Here is an 18859-nt window from a genome sequence, read left to right as displayed (position 1 = left end):
GCCATTTTGTGCCCTGCTAATAAAAGAGTGCAGAACTCACGGCCTTAAGAATGTAACATGGGTAAGAAACAATAAACACCTGAGTCTGAACACGTCCTGTCATCTCAAGTGCCTTCAATCCCGAGCCCAAGAGAAGTAGAAAAAGCAAGCAGAGAACCCACATGGCCCACCCTGGCTGAGATGGGGAGCTGGGCTGGCCTTGTTACCTCTGTGCCAGCCAGAAGGGAAAGAGACCCTCCCAGGCTTTCCCATCTTTAACATGTGTCTTCACAGAGGCGTGTACAGTTTCCTTACTGGTTTAACAGATTGTCAATTCTCAAAGCTGATTACTCATTGGTGTTTTGTCAGACATGGATGAAACTGCTAGCAGCTTCTCTTAGAACATCACTTTCGTGATGCAAAACCACCACAACAGCACAGAGCACAGAGCTCCTTTGTCCATATGTAGTGCTCATGTGCCCGACGCCTCAAAACCCCTCCTTAGGAGATCTCTGGGCACTCCCCAAGGTGTTTTCAAATGAAAACATTCAGCTCAGAGTCTAAGACAATCACCAGACGACAGGGCCAGCCTGACCTGTCTGTCCTAGCTACTTTTGTCTGGGAGCAATCCTTGGATATATGGAATTTGGGAGGCCAAATGCTAATTTTTGTCCATGGCCCTTGGACATGAAATCTGGTTCTTTTCCATAGGAATGAAGGAACAGAGCCCCAGTGTTTCAGGGGCAGATGAGAGGTGGCCACCAGAGGCCAAGGCCAGCCAGAGCTGGCATGTTTTTTTCTGGAAGATACCATTGCATTAAGGAAATTGTTTAGGGAGAGTACCAAGTTTGGCAATGGGCATCTGTCACAATCTGCTCATACAAGTGGGGGTCGTGATGGTTCGTTAACTGATCTCGGAGTGCAAAAGACAACACGAAGGGGATTTCAGTATTAATCAAATACATGCACCTTTTATTGAGTGCCCACAGAAAATGCAGTAGAGGGATTTAGAAAGGATATAAAGGACAGAGAGAGAGAGAAAGAGAGGGGGTGGATATAGCTACCAAACGGAGAGACTAAATCCTCATGTGGTCCAGCCAATAGATCTGTCTTGTCAGGTCAGGGAGAATCTCAAAGTCTTGGTTTACTCAGGGGTCTATTATAGTCCTCTGCTGAGGGGGGAACAGGTAAAAGAAAATGAAGAATAAGTTTATTGAAAACGGGTACAGACAGTCCATGTTCCAAAACAGGATAAGTCAATCTCAGCAGTGAGTGAGAGCAATTGTTTTCTTGGTCCAATGACCACACCTGGGCAAACATGTCACTTCAATCAGGCCAACCCCTCCCCGTGTCAGGGTTATAAGGGTCTAAGTCTCAGTCCTTGGGAGGGTGCTTCAATCTCCATCCATCACGGTGGTCATGAAGCAGATGAAGAATTTTCCATGGGGGACCAGCAAAGTTACCCCAGAAAGTTCATTTGGCCAAGAGGTGGGGAAATTCATGGGCTATTGTCATGAAGCAGGTGCCAGCATATAGGGCGAGCTGCTCCTTTGCCAGCCCCCTGCTCAAAGCAGCGACCATGGCAGCACTGCAAACACTCCTGCAAACAATCCCTTGGTGAGCATCCACCGCAGCCAGGCCAGAGCTCCAGTCAGGGTCCTCAGGGTCCTGGTCTCTGTCCTTGGGACAGTCATGAGGCAAATGAGGGAAACTTCAGACCATCTCTTACAGCATCTGAAAAGCCAAATGGTTCTTTCCATAGCAAGGAGAGCATGGAGCCCCAGTGCTCCAGGAGCTGATGAGAGGCAGCCCTTGACATCAGCCAGACCTTTCAGGTGGCCCCTGGGAGGCCAAACCAGCCAGACCTGTTCCATGTTCCCTCAGTTCCATGGGGCCCCACAGTGTCCCAATGGTCCCTTGCTTCCCTGAGGCCCTGAGGAGTCATAATGCCCCCTTGGTGACACCAGGCCCTGACGAGTCCCAATGGTCTCCATGGTTCCATCAGGCCCCACAGAGCCATAATGGTCTCTGGGTTCCATGAAGCCCCGCTGGGTCACCATGGCCCCTTGGTTCCATGGGCTCCAGTGGTGCCACAATGATCCCCTTGGTTCCATGGGGTCCCCACAGTGTCCCAGTGATCTCCATGGGAAGGGAAGAACCGAGCCCCAGTGTTGCAGGGGCAGCCACCAGAGGCCAAGGGCAGCCAGGCTTGATGGTACTTGCAGATTGTGCCTGGGAGCAACCCTTGCATATCCAGAATTTTAGAGGTGGAATCCCAATTTCAGACATTGACACCTGGAAGAGAAGGATGGTTGTTTTCCATTGGAAAGAAAGCACGGAACACTGATTCCACAGTGACATTTGCGGATCTATGGGGGCTATTGGGGATCGTTTCTGTATTTTGTGACCCAAAAGGAGCTTCTCTAATAAACTTGGCCGGAAGCTCCCACTGTGCCCATGACAGGAACCCCTGTGAGTGTCTGGGACATCCCGGCTCTTTGGCAGCCTGGGCACTCCTGGGATGTCACCGTGGAGCCCCCATGAGTGCCTGTGACAGATGGGTGCCTTTGCAGCCCAAGGTGCCCTGGGATGTCACCATGGAATGGCTGTGACTGCCTCTGACCACAGGGCTCTTTACCATCCCCAGAAAGCCCTGGGAGGTCTCCATGGAGCCCCCGTCTCTGCATGTGACATTCCAGCTCCTGGAAAGTCCCCATGGAACCCCTCTGAGGGCCTGTGCCAAATCTGATCCTTAGCAGGCAACCATCCCCAGCCCCCTGTTGCTATGGTCAGTTTCCATGGCAACCATCACCAGCCCCCTGTTGCTATGGTCAGTTTCCATGGCAACCATCCCCAGCCCCCTGTTGCTATGCTCAGTCCCTTGGCAGCTCCATGGAGACCCCATGCCAGGGGTGGTTGCCATGGACACCAGCTCAGGCCTGCAGCCAGAGCCCGTTGCCATGGCAACCATTGGCAGCCCCCCATCCCCAGGCTGATGGGATGCCAGAAGCACAGAATTGGCTGAGCTGAGAGGGACCCATCAGGATCCTCCAGTGCAACTGCTGGCCCTGCACAGGACACCCCAACAATGCCAGCCTGGGCCTGGCAGCGCTGGCCAAACGCTGCTGCAGCTCAGAGAGCCCTGGAGCTGGGACCCTGCCCTGGGGAGCCTGGCCAGGGCCCCAGCAGCCTCTGGCCAAAAACCTTTTCCTGACATCCAACCTGAGCCTGCCCCGACTCAGCTGCAGCCGCTCCCTCCACTCCTGTCCCTGGGCACCAGAGGGAAGAGGTTCCCACAGCCCCAGCCAGGGACCCGCTCCCAAGGCTGCTGCCATGGCCATCAGGGCTGGCACCAGCTGGGATGCTCGGTTTCCACGGGCCGCGCTTCAGCAATGGGATTCCCCAATTTCCTGCTCCCGCTAAAACTGCACTGCCCTCGCTGCCCTCCCGCCTCCCATGGAAAGCACAAAAGGCAAAGATCCTGGGCTGGGATAAGAACAATTTATTGGGAACAGCAACGGGATACGGAACAAAAAGGAGCAGAAACAATACTGATAACACAAGTGACAAGAAAAAGGGAAAACTACAACACAACTGACTGTCTCTTCCCGGCTACAATTTTCCCCTGCCTGGAAAGGGCACCCGTTTTGTCAGGAGGGAGAGAGAGAGAGAGTCCCTTTCCTGCCCCTGGCAATGACCTGAGGTGGGAGTGAATGCAATGTCACAGCCATAGCCAGACCCGCATGTTCTTCCATCCCACATCAGGTCATTGGCAGGGGCAGGAAAAGGGACTGGTGTCTTCCTACCGTGGATCACAGGGAAAATGGATCCCCAGGGCTCTTCCCAACATGGGACCCCCAATGGGGAAAGAAGCTGGAGTGGTGCATGAAGCTTTTCCTGCAGCTGGGGCACTCGCAGAACTTCCCTTACTGGCGACTCCATTGGTGTCTGATCAAGTGAAAGCTCATGCACGAGCTCTTCCCATGATGTGGAGAACTCATCGGGCCTCTCCCCAATATGGATGCGCTGGTGCCTGATGAGGGTGAATTTTTTCTTGAAGTCCTTCCCACAATCAGAGCAGCGGAAGGGCCTCTCATCCATGTGAATGCGCTCATGCAGGTAGAGATTGGAGCTGGTCTGGAATCTCTTCCCACATGTAGGGCACGCGTAGGGCCTCTCCCCAGTGTGGATGCGCTGGTGCCTGATGAGGAGGGAGTTGCGCTTGAAGCCCTTCCCACAGTCAGGGCAGAGGAAGGGCCTCTCCTCTGAGTGAATTCGCTTGTGCTTGTAGAGATTGGAGCTGGTCCTAAACCTCTTCTGACACTGGGGACACTCGTAGGGCTTCTCTCCAGTGTGGATGCGTTGGTGGATGATGAGGGCAGAGCTGCAGCTGAAGCCCTTCCCACACTCCCCACACTTGTAGGGCCATTCCCCGGTGTGGATCATCTGGTGGCGGATCAGGTGGTTACTCTTGCTGAAGCTCTTGCCACACTCCAAGCACTTGTGGGGCTTCTCCCCATCATGAAGCTGCTCCAGGACCATCAGCTCTGAGCTCTGGCTGAAGCTCTGTCCACCTTCCTGGCTCAGGGTGGGTCTTTCCTCCTCAGAGCACCCTGGGCTGAGTTCGGAGCCCATTCTCATGGGGGATTTGTGGGGATTTTCCTCCCCATTGGAATTCTGCACTGTGGAGTCACTCAAAACTGCCACTTCCACAAGGGTCTGCCATGGAGATTTTTCCTCCATGGTCTCCATCCTCAGCTCCTTCCCTGGGGGAGGAAGGACAAGGAGAGGATGGGATTTGCCTCCGTGCCACAGGGAAGGGGAAGGAGATCCCCCCAGTGCATCCCCAGCAGGACGGGGTTGGCAGCAGGGTTGTCCTGCAGCCAGGGGCCGTGCTGGGCTGGGAGATGGAGCAGGAGAGAGGGGGAAAGGGGCACTGACTTCCTCCTCACCTGCCTGGGTATCCCATGGCTCCCTTCTGTTTCTCGCAGCCTCCTCCTCCATCCAGTCAAGGTTTGGGAATGGGAAATCCTGTTCTGGGAACCAAACAAAGGGTGCACACATTGTCTTTTTTTCTGGTTACAAGGCAAACCTGGGGGAGAGTCTAAGCCAGAATTACAATTTAATAAGAAAATGAAGATCAAGGCAATGATACAGAAACACTGCCTTAAACTGACAGAGTCAGGATATAACCTGACACCCTGCTGGTCAGGGTGGTGGCAGCAGTCCCATTAAATGGTGTCTGCAGTCCTGTTGGAGGGATGAACGTGATTCTGTCCAAGCAGTGATCCTGTAGAAGGGTCTGGTCTTCCTCTGAAGGTCCAGTGGTGGTTCTGGAGCTCTTGTCCTCTGGGAATCCAGTAGGCAAGCTGCTCCTGGTGTTGCAAGGCTCACCTTATATGCAGGTAGGAATGCTTGGATCCTCCCCCTGGGCGGAGCATCCCACAATGGGATGATGGAATTTTATCAGTCCTGCAGTGACACTCAATGGCCCATTCCCAGAAGATATCTCCCCTGGAGGGCGTTATCAGGACTGAGTCATGGAGGAGATCAAGAACACTGCCCCACCTGTTTCTAGCAGTTGATGATGATGGGCATTGAAAACATGCATTTGGTTCCATCTTACACTGCAGCCTGAAACAGTGGGGGAATCCCTGCTCAGGGGGTGAACACCACCCCCCTTACCCAAACTGGCTCAGGTGTAAAACCCCTACCTTGGGAAGGCCACACACACACAGGGGACAATGTCACACTTGCCCTGCTCCAGGGCAAATGGCATCTCTCTAATATTTTCTTAACCAGATTGCAAAATTATTTTGGCACAGTGAGTTCAGGGCACTGTCCTTTGACCCCAGTTGCCTTTGACTACAGCATGGTTCCTTCCTCTGAGGAGGTTGTGGGTCTCTCTGGAGGAACTCTTGGAAATTTGGATGCAGCTTCGTCTGAGCGACCTATGGGAGAACTGATGAGGAAAATGGCTGTTTTGGGACTGGAGTGTAAAGAAAATATTTTGTTGTCCCTCCTTGAAAAGTTTGTTAAAATCACTGGAGGAAATGGAGCAAATGATACCAGCAAGACTGACAAGGTTCATTCACCACATGGTGAGGAACACAAGGCTGCTAAAAGTCCCACAAGAAGCCCAGCTCAAGTAGCTAAATTCCCAAATAACTACTGAATTTCTAGGCTTGGGTTTTTTCCAAATGTGAGAATCATTATTCTCTTCATCCCTGTCACCTTTGTGACAGCTACACAGAGCTTTCCCTTCCTTTTAATAATATCTGTATTGGGCCGAATTTGCACTTTTCTTTAATTGTAACCTGCCAGCAGCTGAGCTGGAGCTGTGCAGGAACCAAGGAAACTTGGAATTGCCACAGAATTGCTTCTATTGTCAGCCGGTGCTGCTGCGGCCGTGGGGCAGAGGGGTGGGAAAGGGGGCTCCGGGGTGGCAGTGGAGGAAATGCCGGGCCCGGGGGCTGAGCACAGGGCTGAGCACGCAGAGATGGTTTTGTTCTTGCTGAGCTCGCACTGAGCCAAGGCCTGTCCTGCCCCTCATTCGGCCATGCTGGGGAGGGGCTGAGGGTGTGGGGGAGCTTGGGAGGGGACACAGCCAGGACAGGAGATCCCAGCTGACCCCAGGGATACCCCAGAGCATAGGACATCATGATCAGTGCATGAAGTGTGGGGATCAAGGAGGAAGGGGGCACAGTTGCAGTGAGGGTTTTGTCTCCCCAGGTAACACTTAGGCAGGATTGGGCCCTGTTTCGCCAGTGGGCAGGGCCCGCACCAAAGACCCAGACACCAACTTAACTTAAGGAACAGTGTAATTTAGATAATGCAAATTTGCAAAAAATTACAAAAATATTAGGTAGGCAAAGCAAATAATCATTAGTAAATAATTCCGAAAGAGAAGATGTTGAAATGAGTATCACACAACTGTCCATTTCTGGCTGCAGGCTCTGGAGATTCTATCTCTGCCTTCAATCAGGGTTGCATTCTCAAAGAATCCTGGTACCAAATCCTGCTTTCCAAGGCTGGAACAGTCTCTCAGGTTTAGCTGGGTGTGTATTCAATTACCCTCTGTTAAAGGTGGGGCAATTATCATCTGTTAATTGAGCAGTTTACTTTATCTCTTCCACATGAATCCTCCCTCCAGGGAGATATCTTCTGTTAATGGGCCATTGAGTGTCACTGATAAAAATTCCATCATCCCATTGTGAGAAGATCTGCCCAGAGGGAGGAGCCAAGCATTCCTACCTGGATATAATCTGAGAATGTGAACAACAGAGTCAGCCTTCTCCCACAGGATTCCCAGAAGAGCAGCTTTCAGCTCCACTGGATCCCAGAGGAAGACCAGGCCAATCGATGCCACAACTGGACCTTCAGAGGAAAACTCCACCCTTCTACAGGATCACTGCTCCAACAGAACCACACCTGTCCCTGCAGGAGCACTGCAGCCACCATTTAACAGGAGTGCTACCAACACTCTGACCCACAGGGTGTCAGGTCGTATTCTTATTCCGTAAGTAGTTTTTAGTACTACTGCATTTGTATTTTTAATTTTCCTTCTGAAGAACTGTTATTCCTATTCCCAAAGACTTTGCTTGACAGCCTCTTGTTTTGAAAATTATAATTCCAAGTGAAGGGATTAACATTTTCCATTTCAAGGGAGTCTCCTGCCTTCCTTAGCAGACTCCTGTCTTTTCAAACTGACACAATGCCCTGGGACAGCCAGGCAGGTGAGGAGGAAGTCAGTGCCCCTTTCCCCCTCTCTCCTGCTCCATCTCCCAGCCCAGCACAGCCCCCGGCTGCAGGACAACCCTGCTGCCAACCCCGTCCTGCTGGGGATGCACTGGGGGGATCTCCTTCCCCTTCCCTGTGGCACGGAGGCAAATCCCATCCTCTCCTTGTCCTTCCTCCCCCAGAGAAGGAGCTGAGGATGGGGACCAGGAAGGACAAATCCCCACAGCAGAACCTCATGGAAGAGGCCATTTTGAGTGGCTCCACGGTGTAGAATTCCAACGTGGAGGAAAAGCCCCAGAGATTACACAGGAGGAGGGGCTGCAAACCCAGCCCAGTGTGTTCTGAGGAGGAAAGACCCACCCTGAGCCAGGAAGGTGGACAGAGCTTCAGCCAGAGCTCAGAGCTAGTGGCCCATGAGCAGCTTCATGATGGGAAAAAGCCCCACAAGTGCTTGGAGTGTGGGAAGAGCTTCAGGCAGAGCAGCACCCTGATCAGCCACCAGATGATCCACACTGGGGAATGGCCCTACGAGTGTGGGGAGTGTGGGAAGGGCTTCAGCTGCAGCTCTGCCCTCATCATCCACCAACACATCCACACTGGGGAGAGGCCCTACGAGTGTCCCCAGTGTCAGAAGAGGTTTCACACCAGCTCTGATCTCGCCAGGCACCGGGAGATTCACACAGAGGAGAGGCCCTTCCTCTGCCCTGACTGTCGTAAGGGCTTCAAGCGCAAGTCCCACCTCATCAGGCACCAGCACATCCACACTGGGGAGAGGCCCTACGAGTGTCCCACCTTTGGGAAGAGGTTTCAGACCAGCTCAAATCTCCGCCTGCATGAGTGCATTCACACAGAGCAGAGGCCCTTCCGCTGCCTTGACTGTGGGAAGAGCTTCAAGCGCAACTTCACCCTCATCAGGCACCGGTGCATCCACACAGGGGAGAGTCCCTGCGAGTGTCCCCAGTGTGGGAAGAGCTTCACCCAGAGCTCTGACCTGACCAAACACCAACAGAGACAGCAGTAAGGGAAGTCCTACAAATGCCCCAAATGCAGGAGGAGCTTTGTGCACTGCTCCAGCTTCATCCCCCATTGGAGGATCTATATTGGGAAAAGCCCTGGAGATCCATTTTCCCTGTGATCCATGCTGGGAAGACACCTGTCCCTTTTCCTGGCCCTGCCAATTACATGATTTGGGGTGGAAGAACGTGAGGGTCTGGCAATGGCCCTGTCATTCCATTTACTGTCACCTCAGGTCATTGCCAGGGGCAGGAAAGGGACTCTCTCTCTCTCTCCCTGAGGAGAAGGGTGTCCTTTCCAGGGAGGGGAAATACGAAACTGGGGAGAGCCATTAGTTGATGTTGTAGTTTTCCCTGTTAACAGCTTTATTTATCCCTTCTGTTATCAATATTGTTTCTGTTCCCTTTTTTCCTTATCTCGTTGCTGTTCCCAATAAATTGTTCTTCTCACAGCCCGGGATCTTTGCCTTTTGTGCTTTCCATGAGAGGCGGGAGGGCAGCGAGGGCAGCGCGGTTTTAGCGGGAGCAGGAAATTGGGGAATCCCATTCCTGAAGCGCGGCCCGTGGAAACCGAGCATCCCAGCTGGTGCCAGCCCTGGTGGCCATGGCAGCAGCCTTGGGAGCGGGTGCCTGGCTGGGGCTGTGGGAACCTCTTCCCTCTGGTGCCCAGGGACAGGAGTGGAGGGAGCGGCTGCAGCTGAGTCGGGGCGGGCTCAGGTTGGATGTCAGGAAAAGGTTTTTGCCCAGAGGCTGCTGGGGCCCTGGCCAGGCTCCCCAGGGAAGGGTCCCAGCTCCAGGGCTCTCTGAGCTGCAGCAGTGTTTGGCCAGCGCTGCCAGGCCCAGGCTGGCATTGTTGGGGTGTCCTGTGCAGGGCCAGCAGTTGGACTGGAGGATCCTGATGGGTCCCTCCCAGCTCAGCCAATTCTGTGCTTCTGGGATCCCATCAGCCTGGGGATGGGGCTGCCAATGGTTGCCATGGCAACGGGCTCTGGCTGCAGGCCTGAGCTGGTGTCCATGGCAACCACCCCTGGCATGGGGTCTCCATGGAGCTGCCAAGGGACTGAGCATAGCAACAGGGGCCTGGTGATGGTTGCCATGGAAACTGACGATGGCAACAGGCAGCTGGGGATGGTTGCCATGGAAACTGACCATAGCAAAAGGGGGCTGGGGATGGTTGCCATGGAAACTGACCATAGCAACAGGGTCTGGGGATGGTTGCCTGCTAAGGATCAGATTTGTCACAGGCCCTCAGAGCGGTTCCATGGGATCTTTCCAAGAGTCTCCAGGCTGTTCCAGAGCTGGAATGTCACACACAGAGACAGGGGCTCCATGGAGACCTCCCAGGCCTTTCTGGGATGGTAAAGAGCCCTGTGGTCAGAGGCAGTCACAGCCATTCCATGGTGATATCCCAGGGCACCTTGGGTTGCAAAGGCACCGATCTGTCACAGGCACTAACGGGGGCTCCACGGTGACATCCCAGGAGTCCCCAGGCTGCCAAAGAGCCGGGATGGCCCAGACACTCACAGGGGTTCCTGTCATGGGCACAGTGGGAGCTTCAGGCAAAGTTTATTAGAGAAGCCCCTGTTGGGTCACGAGGTGCAGAAACGATCCCCAATAGCACCCACAGATCCCCAGATTTCACCATTGAATCAGAGATGACACAGACTGAGATCAGAAGGCTAAGGGCTAAAAGCCACCAATTTTTTTTATTCCTCTTCTTTTATATCTTGGTTTTCTACAGGTGGACATCATTGGTCATTTAATCAACACATTTCACATGATTGGCCAAGTAAGACAACACCCTTCAATAAACAACATTCTGGAAAAAAGTCAACCTATTACAAACATTTTTGGGGCACCAGTTATTGATGCTTGTTTTATGTTGGGCCTTTTTGGGGGCCCCCTGGATGGGGGAAACCCTCCAGTAGCAGTTCTGTGCCAGGTAAAAGGAGATACACGGGACTTTTTTGGTCTTCAGCTTCTTGCTTATCGTTATCTTATCTAAAGTTTTGCATTTCTGTCCACACCAGGCTCAGCACGCTGGAAAAGCACCACAAAATGGCCCCAAAAATGTACGGTTTCAAGGTCTTTTAAAGTTGTCTCATTTTAATTAACTCTTAAAACGTACATTATTTCTACTTATCTACCAATAACTCATCCCTTGACTGTCCACATAACCTCTGCACTGTGCTTTCCTTGACCAATGACCCCGTCCCACCAACACTGTAAAAAATTGAGTAGATGAAGAAGAAGACAGGGACTACACCCCACTTCCTCCATCTTGCTTCCTATCTGCACCATCCTAAAAATCCCAAAACCTAAATTTCTCACCCAAGTGACATGCTGTACTACCCTCTCATCTATTTCTCAGTTCGGTAAATTCTAATCTGTCTCAAAGTCCTGGAAGTCCTCTCCATGGGCAAAGGTTAAAGGCAGTGTTTCTCTGGAGGTCAGGACCCCCCAGAGCAGACAGAGAAATATTCCCTGTGCCCTGGATTCCCATACATTTAACCTAAAATCCTTTAACACTTAGCATGTGAAGTTACCCAAAAATGTTCCAGGTAAGTAGGACTAGAAGGAGAAGAAATAGAGAACAACAGAAAGACAGAAGATCCATAGAAAGGCACACACATGGGTACCAACTGTGGGGTTCCAGCATCACCAACAGAGGAACCCCAGCAGAAGGCAGGATCCACTCAGGGCTCCCTGTGTCAGTCACGTCAGCTGGGGTTAGCTGATGGATAGGCCAGTGCTCCCTGGGATTTTGGATTGTGCCGGGCCCAGCGGATTCATCGTTCCTTTGAGGGACCTTGCCCAGGATCAGCAGGGACAATGATGGTTTCACCTGCATAGGATTGCAGGATCCTGCATAGGATTGCAGGTGGGTTTGGGGAAATGCAAGACATTTATTGCCCATTTTGCCACTGTGTTTTTACAATATGCACCCACATCCCATAATTGATTTGGGGTGTTCTGGTGGCTCTTCCCCATAAGGCAGAGAAAAAAAAAAGGGCAGTCAGATGTCCAAAGTAGAAAGGAGCATATATGGGTGCTTTAATTCTCACTGATCATGACACAATATTTTCAAAGTACAAATTAAAATCAATAAATCAATCATGAGGTGGATCATTAAAAATTTTCCAGATGCCTCTGCAGATGAAATCCATATCACTGAATTTTGGGACTCCGTGGGAGTTAAAAGTGACCCCGTTGCACCCTGCATGCTCCCCACCTTCCACACCATCCTTGAGACCCTTCACCAGCAAGCAGTGTGTTGAAAACTCAATCCATTGGTCACTCCTAACTCGGGACCTCCCCTCAAACCTGCCTTTCTCAGACCTTCCACAATGGTCCAAGATGGCAATGGCCACAAAATCTTGGAGCATCATGCCCTGGAGACTCAAGATGGAAGGACCCCGAATGTGGCTCGGGAGCCGGAGCATCCTCCCTCCATCTTGGCTCCTCCACTTCCTGCTACCACAGCCTTCTCTTCTGCCCTGAACGAACCTCCAGACTCCACCCCCACAACTGCGGGTCACGCCCCCACTGTCAATCATTCCACCTCCACCCTGGGCCATGCCTCCAGTTAAGGAAGGAGACTGGCAAATAACCTCAAAATTCCTCATTGCCCCTGTATATTATGAAAGAAGGGGGCAGAATCCCAGGTGTCAGCCATTGGTTTACGGGAAAATCAAGGATCTGTGTAGGGCAGCTAAAGACCATAGGAAGGACTTACCTTGTTTTATTGGCCTAATGAGGGCCATGTTTACAGCACATCTTAATCCCCTACAATTTAAAATATATTATGACCATGTTGTTGTCACCTACAGAATACACCCTGTGGGAAGGGGCATGGAAGTGTTTACTAAATCAATTAATAGCAGACTATGCTAATAATGAGGCAAGGGCAGAATTGACAATCAACCATCTAGCTGGAGAAGGAAAACACAGCCTACCAGATGATCAAGCAGCAGGTATCCCCAGAGAAGTATTGGATGATATCAAAGAGATGGCTTTGAAAGCTTTAATCCAGGTTTAGGATGGTAGCACCCCCAATTTGGACTACCTTGGGTGGCTGCAGCTAAAGCTTTAGGGCAATCAGACCATCCTGGGTGCCTGTTAAGTAAGCAAACCAATGCTGCCTCCCTCACATTGAGTGGCTGCTCTCAGACACAGAGACCATCAGACACGCCACCTTGCAGAACAGCGATAGAGTTTTTACTCTGGGCACATGGGCATGGCTGTGTAGACTCTGAGGGCATGTGCTGCATGAACCTCTCCAGCCACAGCGAGTCAATCCACAAGAGCATTCAGGTACTGAAGGAAGGGTTCAAGAAGCTTCAAGTGGAAAACAAAGACTGGGTCAATAAACTCTTCCATTCCAAGGGACTAAAGGGTTGGATGATGCCGAGCTAAAACAGGACTATTAATTCTCTTAGTGGTTGTTGTTGCATTGTTGATTGTCTCATGTTTGTTTGGATGCTTTTAGAAAGTCTTACAAAATTCTTTCAGTTCCATCTTTCTTGTAAAACAGAAAGGGGGAAGATACCCAACACAGGCTACTCATGGACTCCTTGAAGGAGAGAACTGGAGGCAAGGATGGCACAAAAACCTCCCAGAGACTCATTGTGGGAAGGAAAATCCTTAAAAGTACCTAAAAGTATTCTTAAATCCATAAAATACCTTAAAAACCTTGAGTATATCAAGGTATTAATGAGCCCCACTGAGTGTCAGTACAAAGCTCTCCAGGGACTCATTAAAGCAGATAATTGGGGCCATGATTGCACAAACCTCTCACAGAGTCTATCAAAAGGCAAACACCAAGTACCTTAAAATAACTGAAGTACCCTGAAGCATTAATGAGCCCCACTGAATGTTGTTACTGACAAAGCCTCTCCAGGGACTAATTACAGCAGATAATTGGAGGCCAGGATTGCACAAACCTCTCAGAGACTCCAAGGCCAAAGCCAAAGCCAAAGTCCTTTGAAAAAGCTGCAGTCCCTGCAGGGAGCATGAAGGAACCCCCAGGGCCATTGCTGAGCAAGGCTCCCCAGGGACTCCTTGCAGCAGATCCTTGAGGCCACTGGGATGTGGGCTAGGGGGGGATGCTGAGGGCAGCACAAGGGGCTGACAGTGCCCAGCCTGGCTGGGGCTGTGCCAGGAGGCCCCAGGGCCTCAGGACAAGGTGTCTCCTCCCAGCCCTTGCTGGCACAGACCCTGCTGTGCCCCAGGGCACCAAGACTTGGCTCCTCTTTGTCCCCACCTGTCATCACTGCCTGCAGTTCTCTGCTCTGCCTGGGGCCTGGGGACACTTGCTCAGTCGTGTCCCTCTCTGGGACCCATTAAAAGCCCAAGAAACTTTGGAGTTGGATTCTGCCTTGGAGTTCTGCAGAGGTTTCTTCAGCTCCCTCTCAGGGACTGATGCTCAGGGCCTGAGCACAAAGCCCCAGAGGCTGATTAAAGTCCTTGTGCTGTGTCTGTGCTGCTGAGCTGGGCTGGGCTCCTGGCCCAGAGGCAGCTCCTGCTCACCAAGAAGAGCTTCAAAAGCACATTTCTCTGGATGAGCAGCTCTTGTGCCAGCCCAGCAGGGCTGGGGCACTGCCTGCAGCCAGCCCAGGCACAGCCCAGAAGCACAGAGAGCTTCAATCAGTCAGGGCTGGGAAGGGGCTGAGAAGTGCCTGGGGCACAATCACTGCCAGCCCTTGGCACAGGAACCTCTGGCTGCAGGACAATGCAGCTGCAGCTCCTGGAGCCATCTCCTCAAGCTGGAACATCCCAATGCCTGCAGAGCCTGTGAGTACAACTCTGACTATTTCTGGTGCAGGGGAGATGAAATGTTCATGAAGCTCTGACATGCTCAGGGGTTCTGATCAGTCACAGAATATTTCCAAGACAAGGATTTTGATAAAAATGAGGAAATTTCCAACGACTTTCTATTCAGTTTCCAACTGTATGGGAATTGTGGGGAAGAAGGGAAGGGGGGGGGGCAGTAAAAATATTAAAAGGATGATAATGAATTATTAATTATTAAGTTTGACATGTGCCTGAGATATCCAAACTGTTACTTTTAGTGACCAGGAGGTTCACAGGAGATCCCTTATGTGCTTTCAGCCACTCTGCCCATGGAAGGCAGCAGCATCACCTTTGCTGGAGCCATCAGGCTCAGTCTGAGCTGTCCTTTCTCCAAGCTGCAAACAGAACCTGCCCCCAGCCAGTGCCCTGCAAACAGGCAGGGTTCTGTCAGGCCAAGGAGAGTGCACAGAGATTTGGGGTCTGTGAGTGCTGGCAGGGAGAGATCAGGCACAGGGAAACACCTGCAGGAGGGAAATCTGCAGGAAGCAGAGAGAAGATCAGGCAATGAGAGAAAACAAAGCCCAGCAATGCTGTGGCAGGGAGAGTTTAGAGATGCCCACAGGAGCCCCTGCAGTGGAGCCCCTCCCTCTGAACAAGCCCCCTCCCTCCTGTGCCCCAGCCAAGCCTCTGCCCTCAGCCTGGGACTTCCTGATATCTAAGAATAGAAGAAGAGACATAGGGGGAGCTTAAAAAGAAAACCCTAGAACTCTTAAACACCAAAGGCTGTCTGTGTGTTCCAGGGGAGGGTGTATGGGAAAAGGCTTTGATTTTGGTTACAGGAATCTCCTCTAACACTTCACTGTCTTTTTCTCCACAAACAGGTGCCCATGTGGAGTCCCAGCAAATGTCCAACAGCAGCTCCATCCGGCACTTCCTCCTGCTGGCATTGGCAGACACGCGGCAGCTGCAGCTCCTGCACTTCTGCCTCTTGCTGGGCATCTCCCTGGCTGCCCTCCTGGGCAACGGCCTCATCATCAGCGCCGTAGCCTGCGGCCACCACCTGCACAGGCCCATGTTCTTCTTCCTGCTCAACCTGGCCCTCGCTGACCTGGGCTCCATCTGCACCACTGTCCCCAAAGCCATGCACAATTCCCTCTGGGACACCAGAAACATCTCCTACACTGCATGTGCCGCTCAGCTCTTTTTCTTTCTGTTCTTCCTTGGATCAGAGTATTACTTCCTGACCATCATGTGCTACGACCGCTACGTGTCCATCTGCAAACCCCTGCACTACGGGACCCTCCTGGGCAGCAGAGCTTGTGCCCACATGGCAGCAGCTGCCTGGGCCAGTGCCTTTCTCAATGCTCTCATGCACACGGCCAATACATTTTCCCTGCCCCTGTGCCATGGCAATGCCCTGGGCCAGTTCTTCTGTGAAATCCCACAGATCCTCAAGCTCTCATGCTCCAAATCCTACCTCAGGGAACTGGGGCTTCTTTCTGTTAGTGTCTATTTAGCACTTGGCTGTTTTGTGTTTATTGTTTTCTCCTATGTGCAGATCTTCAGGGTTGTGCTGAGGATCCCCTCTGAGCAGGGACGGCACAAAGCCTTTTCCACCTGCCTCCCTCACCTGGCTGTGGTCTCCCTGTTCATCAGCACTGCAATATTTGCTCACCTGAAGCCCCCTTCCATCTCCTCTCCATCCCTGGATCTGGCCCTGTCAGTTCTGTACTCGGTGGTGCCTCCAGCCCTGAACCCCCTCATCTACAGCCTGAGGAACCAGGAGCTCAAGGCTGCAGTGTGGAGACTGATGTCTGAATGGTTTCGGAAACATTAAACTGCTAGCCAATTTCTGCATATCACTTGTAATAAAATTCATCTTTCATACTTCTTGTTGGTTTCATTTTGGAATTTCTTTTTCTTTTTTTTACTTTTTTCATATTATCTACAAATAAATGTCATTGTTTGTGCCATTTCTCAATTTGTTTCTCTCCATCTTCCCTGTGGCCACAGACTGTGTCAATGAGGAGCTGTGCTCTCGGTGGCTTTAAAGGAACTAAAGGATCTCCCAGCAGAGTTTTCTGCAGAGATCCCCTTGTGTTCCGTTCTCTGGAGCTGCAGCAGCCATGTCTGTGTGCAGAGCTGGGGCAGATCAGTGCTGGCACAGCAGCCCTGCTCCTGCTGGCCACACCATTCCTGATCCAGGCCAGGAGCCATTGGCCTTCTTGGCCACCTGGACACACTGCTGCCTCATGTCCAGCCTGCTGTCCATCAGTCCCTGCAGGTCCCTTTCTGCCTGGCTGCTCTCCAGCCACTCTGTCCCCAGCCTGTAGCACTGGGGCCAAATAGCAGGGCCTGGCACTTGGATTTCTTAAACCTCACCTTGTTGGATTCATCCCCTGGATCCAGCCTGTCCAAGTAACTGTGCAGAGCCCTCTGACCCTCCAGCAGATCAACACTCACATCCAGCTTGGTGACATTTGTGATGATGTCCTTGGTTCCATGGGGCCCCTCAGTGTCACAATGGCTTCTTGGTCACACCAGGCCCTGCACTGTCACACTGGCCTTCTTGGTTCCATGAGACCATGCAGAGTACAATGGTCTCCTTGGTTCCGTGGGGCTTCACAGTGTCACAATGTTCTCGTTGGTGCTGCAGTTTCACAGTGGCCCCTTGGTTCCATGTGGTCCCAGGGTGTCACAATGGTCCCATGGTAACATGAGGTCGCACACTGTCACCATGGTCTCTGTGGTTCCACAAGTCCCCTCAGTGTCACAATGGACTCCTTGTTTCCACAAGGCCACACAGTGTCAGAGCATTATTCCAGATCCCTTGAGGCCCCATCGTGTCACAGTGGCCCCTTGGTTACACAGGATCCTGCAGTGTCACAATGTCTCCTTGGTGCCATGAGGCCCTGCAGTGTCAGAATGGCCCCTTCGTTCCACTGGGCCCTGCAGTCTCCCAATGCTCTCCTTGGTTTTGCAGTGTCAAAATGGTGAAACCCCTTGGTTACACGAGGCCCAGCAGTGTCACAATGGCCTCTGTGGTTCCACGAGGGCCCAGAGTGTCACGGGGCACTCCCTGGTTCCATTTGGCCCCACAGCACCACCATGGAGCCCTGGTTCTGTGGGGCTGCACGGTGTCACCCTGGTCCTCTTAGTTCCACGAGGCCCTGCAGTGTCACAATGGCCCCCGAGTGTCCCAATCATCAGAGAATGACAGAATCAAATAGGCTGGAAAAGACCTTTGGGATCATCAAGTCCAACCAATGCCCCAATACTGCCTTGTCACCCAGACCATGGCACTGAGTGCCACTGGAGAGGGACAGTGACTCTGCCACCTCTCCCCTGGCCAGCCCATTCCAGTTCCCACTCACTCTTTCTGTGAAGAACTCCTTCCTATTGTCCAGCCTGAGCCTCCCCTGTTGTAGGGGATTATCCTGCCCTGGGCAGGAAAGATGTCTGGCAGCTGGAGCAGGGTCTGGGAAGGGCCTCCAAGGTGGGGCTGGAGCCCTTGGGCTGTGAGCAGAGGCTGAGGGAGCTGGGCTTGTCCAGCCCAGAGCAGGGAAGGCTGAGGGGCTCCTCATCCCAGCCTGGCAGTGCCAGCGAGGAGGGGATGGAGAACACAGAGCCAGGCTCTTCACCGGGGGCCTGGTGGGAGACAAAAGCCAATGGGTGGGAGGGGAAAGAGGGGAGATCAGCCAGGACAGGAGGAGATGAAATGAGTCAGGCTGGTTTCAGCATTTCCTCAGCACCAAAAGCAGCCTGACCTCCCTTCTCCATCCACCACTGACAGCTTTGCAAATCAGGAATTGTTGGAGCTGTTTTGCCCCTACTCCAAGATGAGCATCCTGATACAAGAACTTAATTGTGTTTCTATCTATCACAGAACCACATTTGTCTGAAATTAATTTTAGTATGGAAATCACTTGTGGATGGTGGACTCATCAGATGCTTCTGGGATGTTGCACATAGCTCAGAGAAGAGTGTGATTGTTATTAAATTGTGTCCTGTTCAACTGGGGTCTCTAGGCCATGTGGAGAAACTTTCTGTGCCTCTGAGTCTCATCAGTTCCTGACCCCCAAAGGACACAAACCTGATGAGTTGTGGTTCCTGCTCCAGTGGTGGTACTTGCACCTCCCTCCATCCCCAGAGCAGAGCTCCCTTGTCCCAGAGAGTCCCTGACAATGCAGGGATGAAGGAAACAGGACAGGCTGGGTGGATCGGGGGCAGGGCATGGCTGGGATTTGGGGTGGTTGTGAGCCCAGGGCAGGACCTGGCCCTTGGCCTTGGTGAACCTCATCCCATTGTCCTGGGCCTGTCCAGATCCCTCTGCA

General features: G+C 52.3%; 2 protein-coding genes across 2 annotated transcripts in view; both read left to right on the top strand.

The window, feature by feature from the left end:
• LOC143692623 (uncharacterized) overlaps positions 1 to 14584 on the top strand; it is a 120181-nt gene extending 105597 nt beyond the window's left edge. Inside the window, exons 4-5 of the mRNA XM_077172873.1 lie at positions 8094 to 8556; positions 14557 to 14584. Coding sequence (XP_077028988.1) covers positions 8094 to 8556; positions 14557 to 14584 — 491 coding nt within the window. The remainder of the gene's footprint in view (positions 1 to 8093; positions 8557 to 14556) is intronic.
• Positions 14585 to 15774: 1190 nt separating this feature from the next.
• Positions 15775 to 16362, top strand: LOC143692622 (olfactory receptor 14J1-like). The gene has a single exon (XM_077172872.1). It carries the CDS (start codon positions 15775 to 15777, stop codon positions 16360 to 16362), a length of 588 nt encoding a protein of 195 aa, XP_077028987.1.
• The last annotated feature ends 2497 nt before the right edge of the window (positions 16363 to 18859 follow it).

This window comes from Agelaius phoeniceus, assembly GCF_051311805.1.
Source record: "Agelaius phoeniceus isolate bAgePho1 chromosome W unlocalized genomic scaffold, bAgePho1.hap1 SUPER_W_unloc_2, whole genome shotgun sequence".
NCBI classification, from domain to species: Eukaryota; Metazoa; Chordata; class Aves; order Passeriformes; family Icteridae; genus Agelaius; species Agelaius phoeniceus.
Note: the sequence above shows the minus strand (reverse complement) of the source record. Positions and strands in the feature narration are given on the sequence as shown.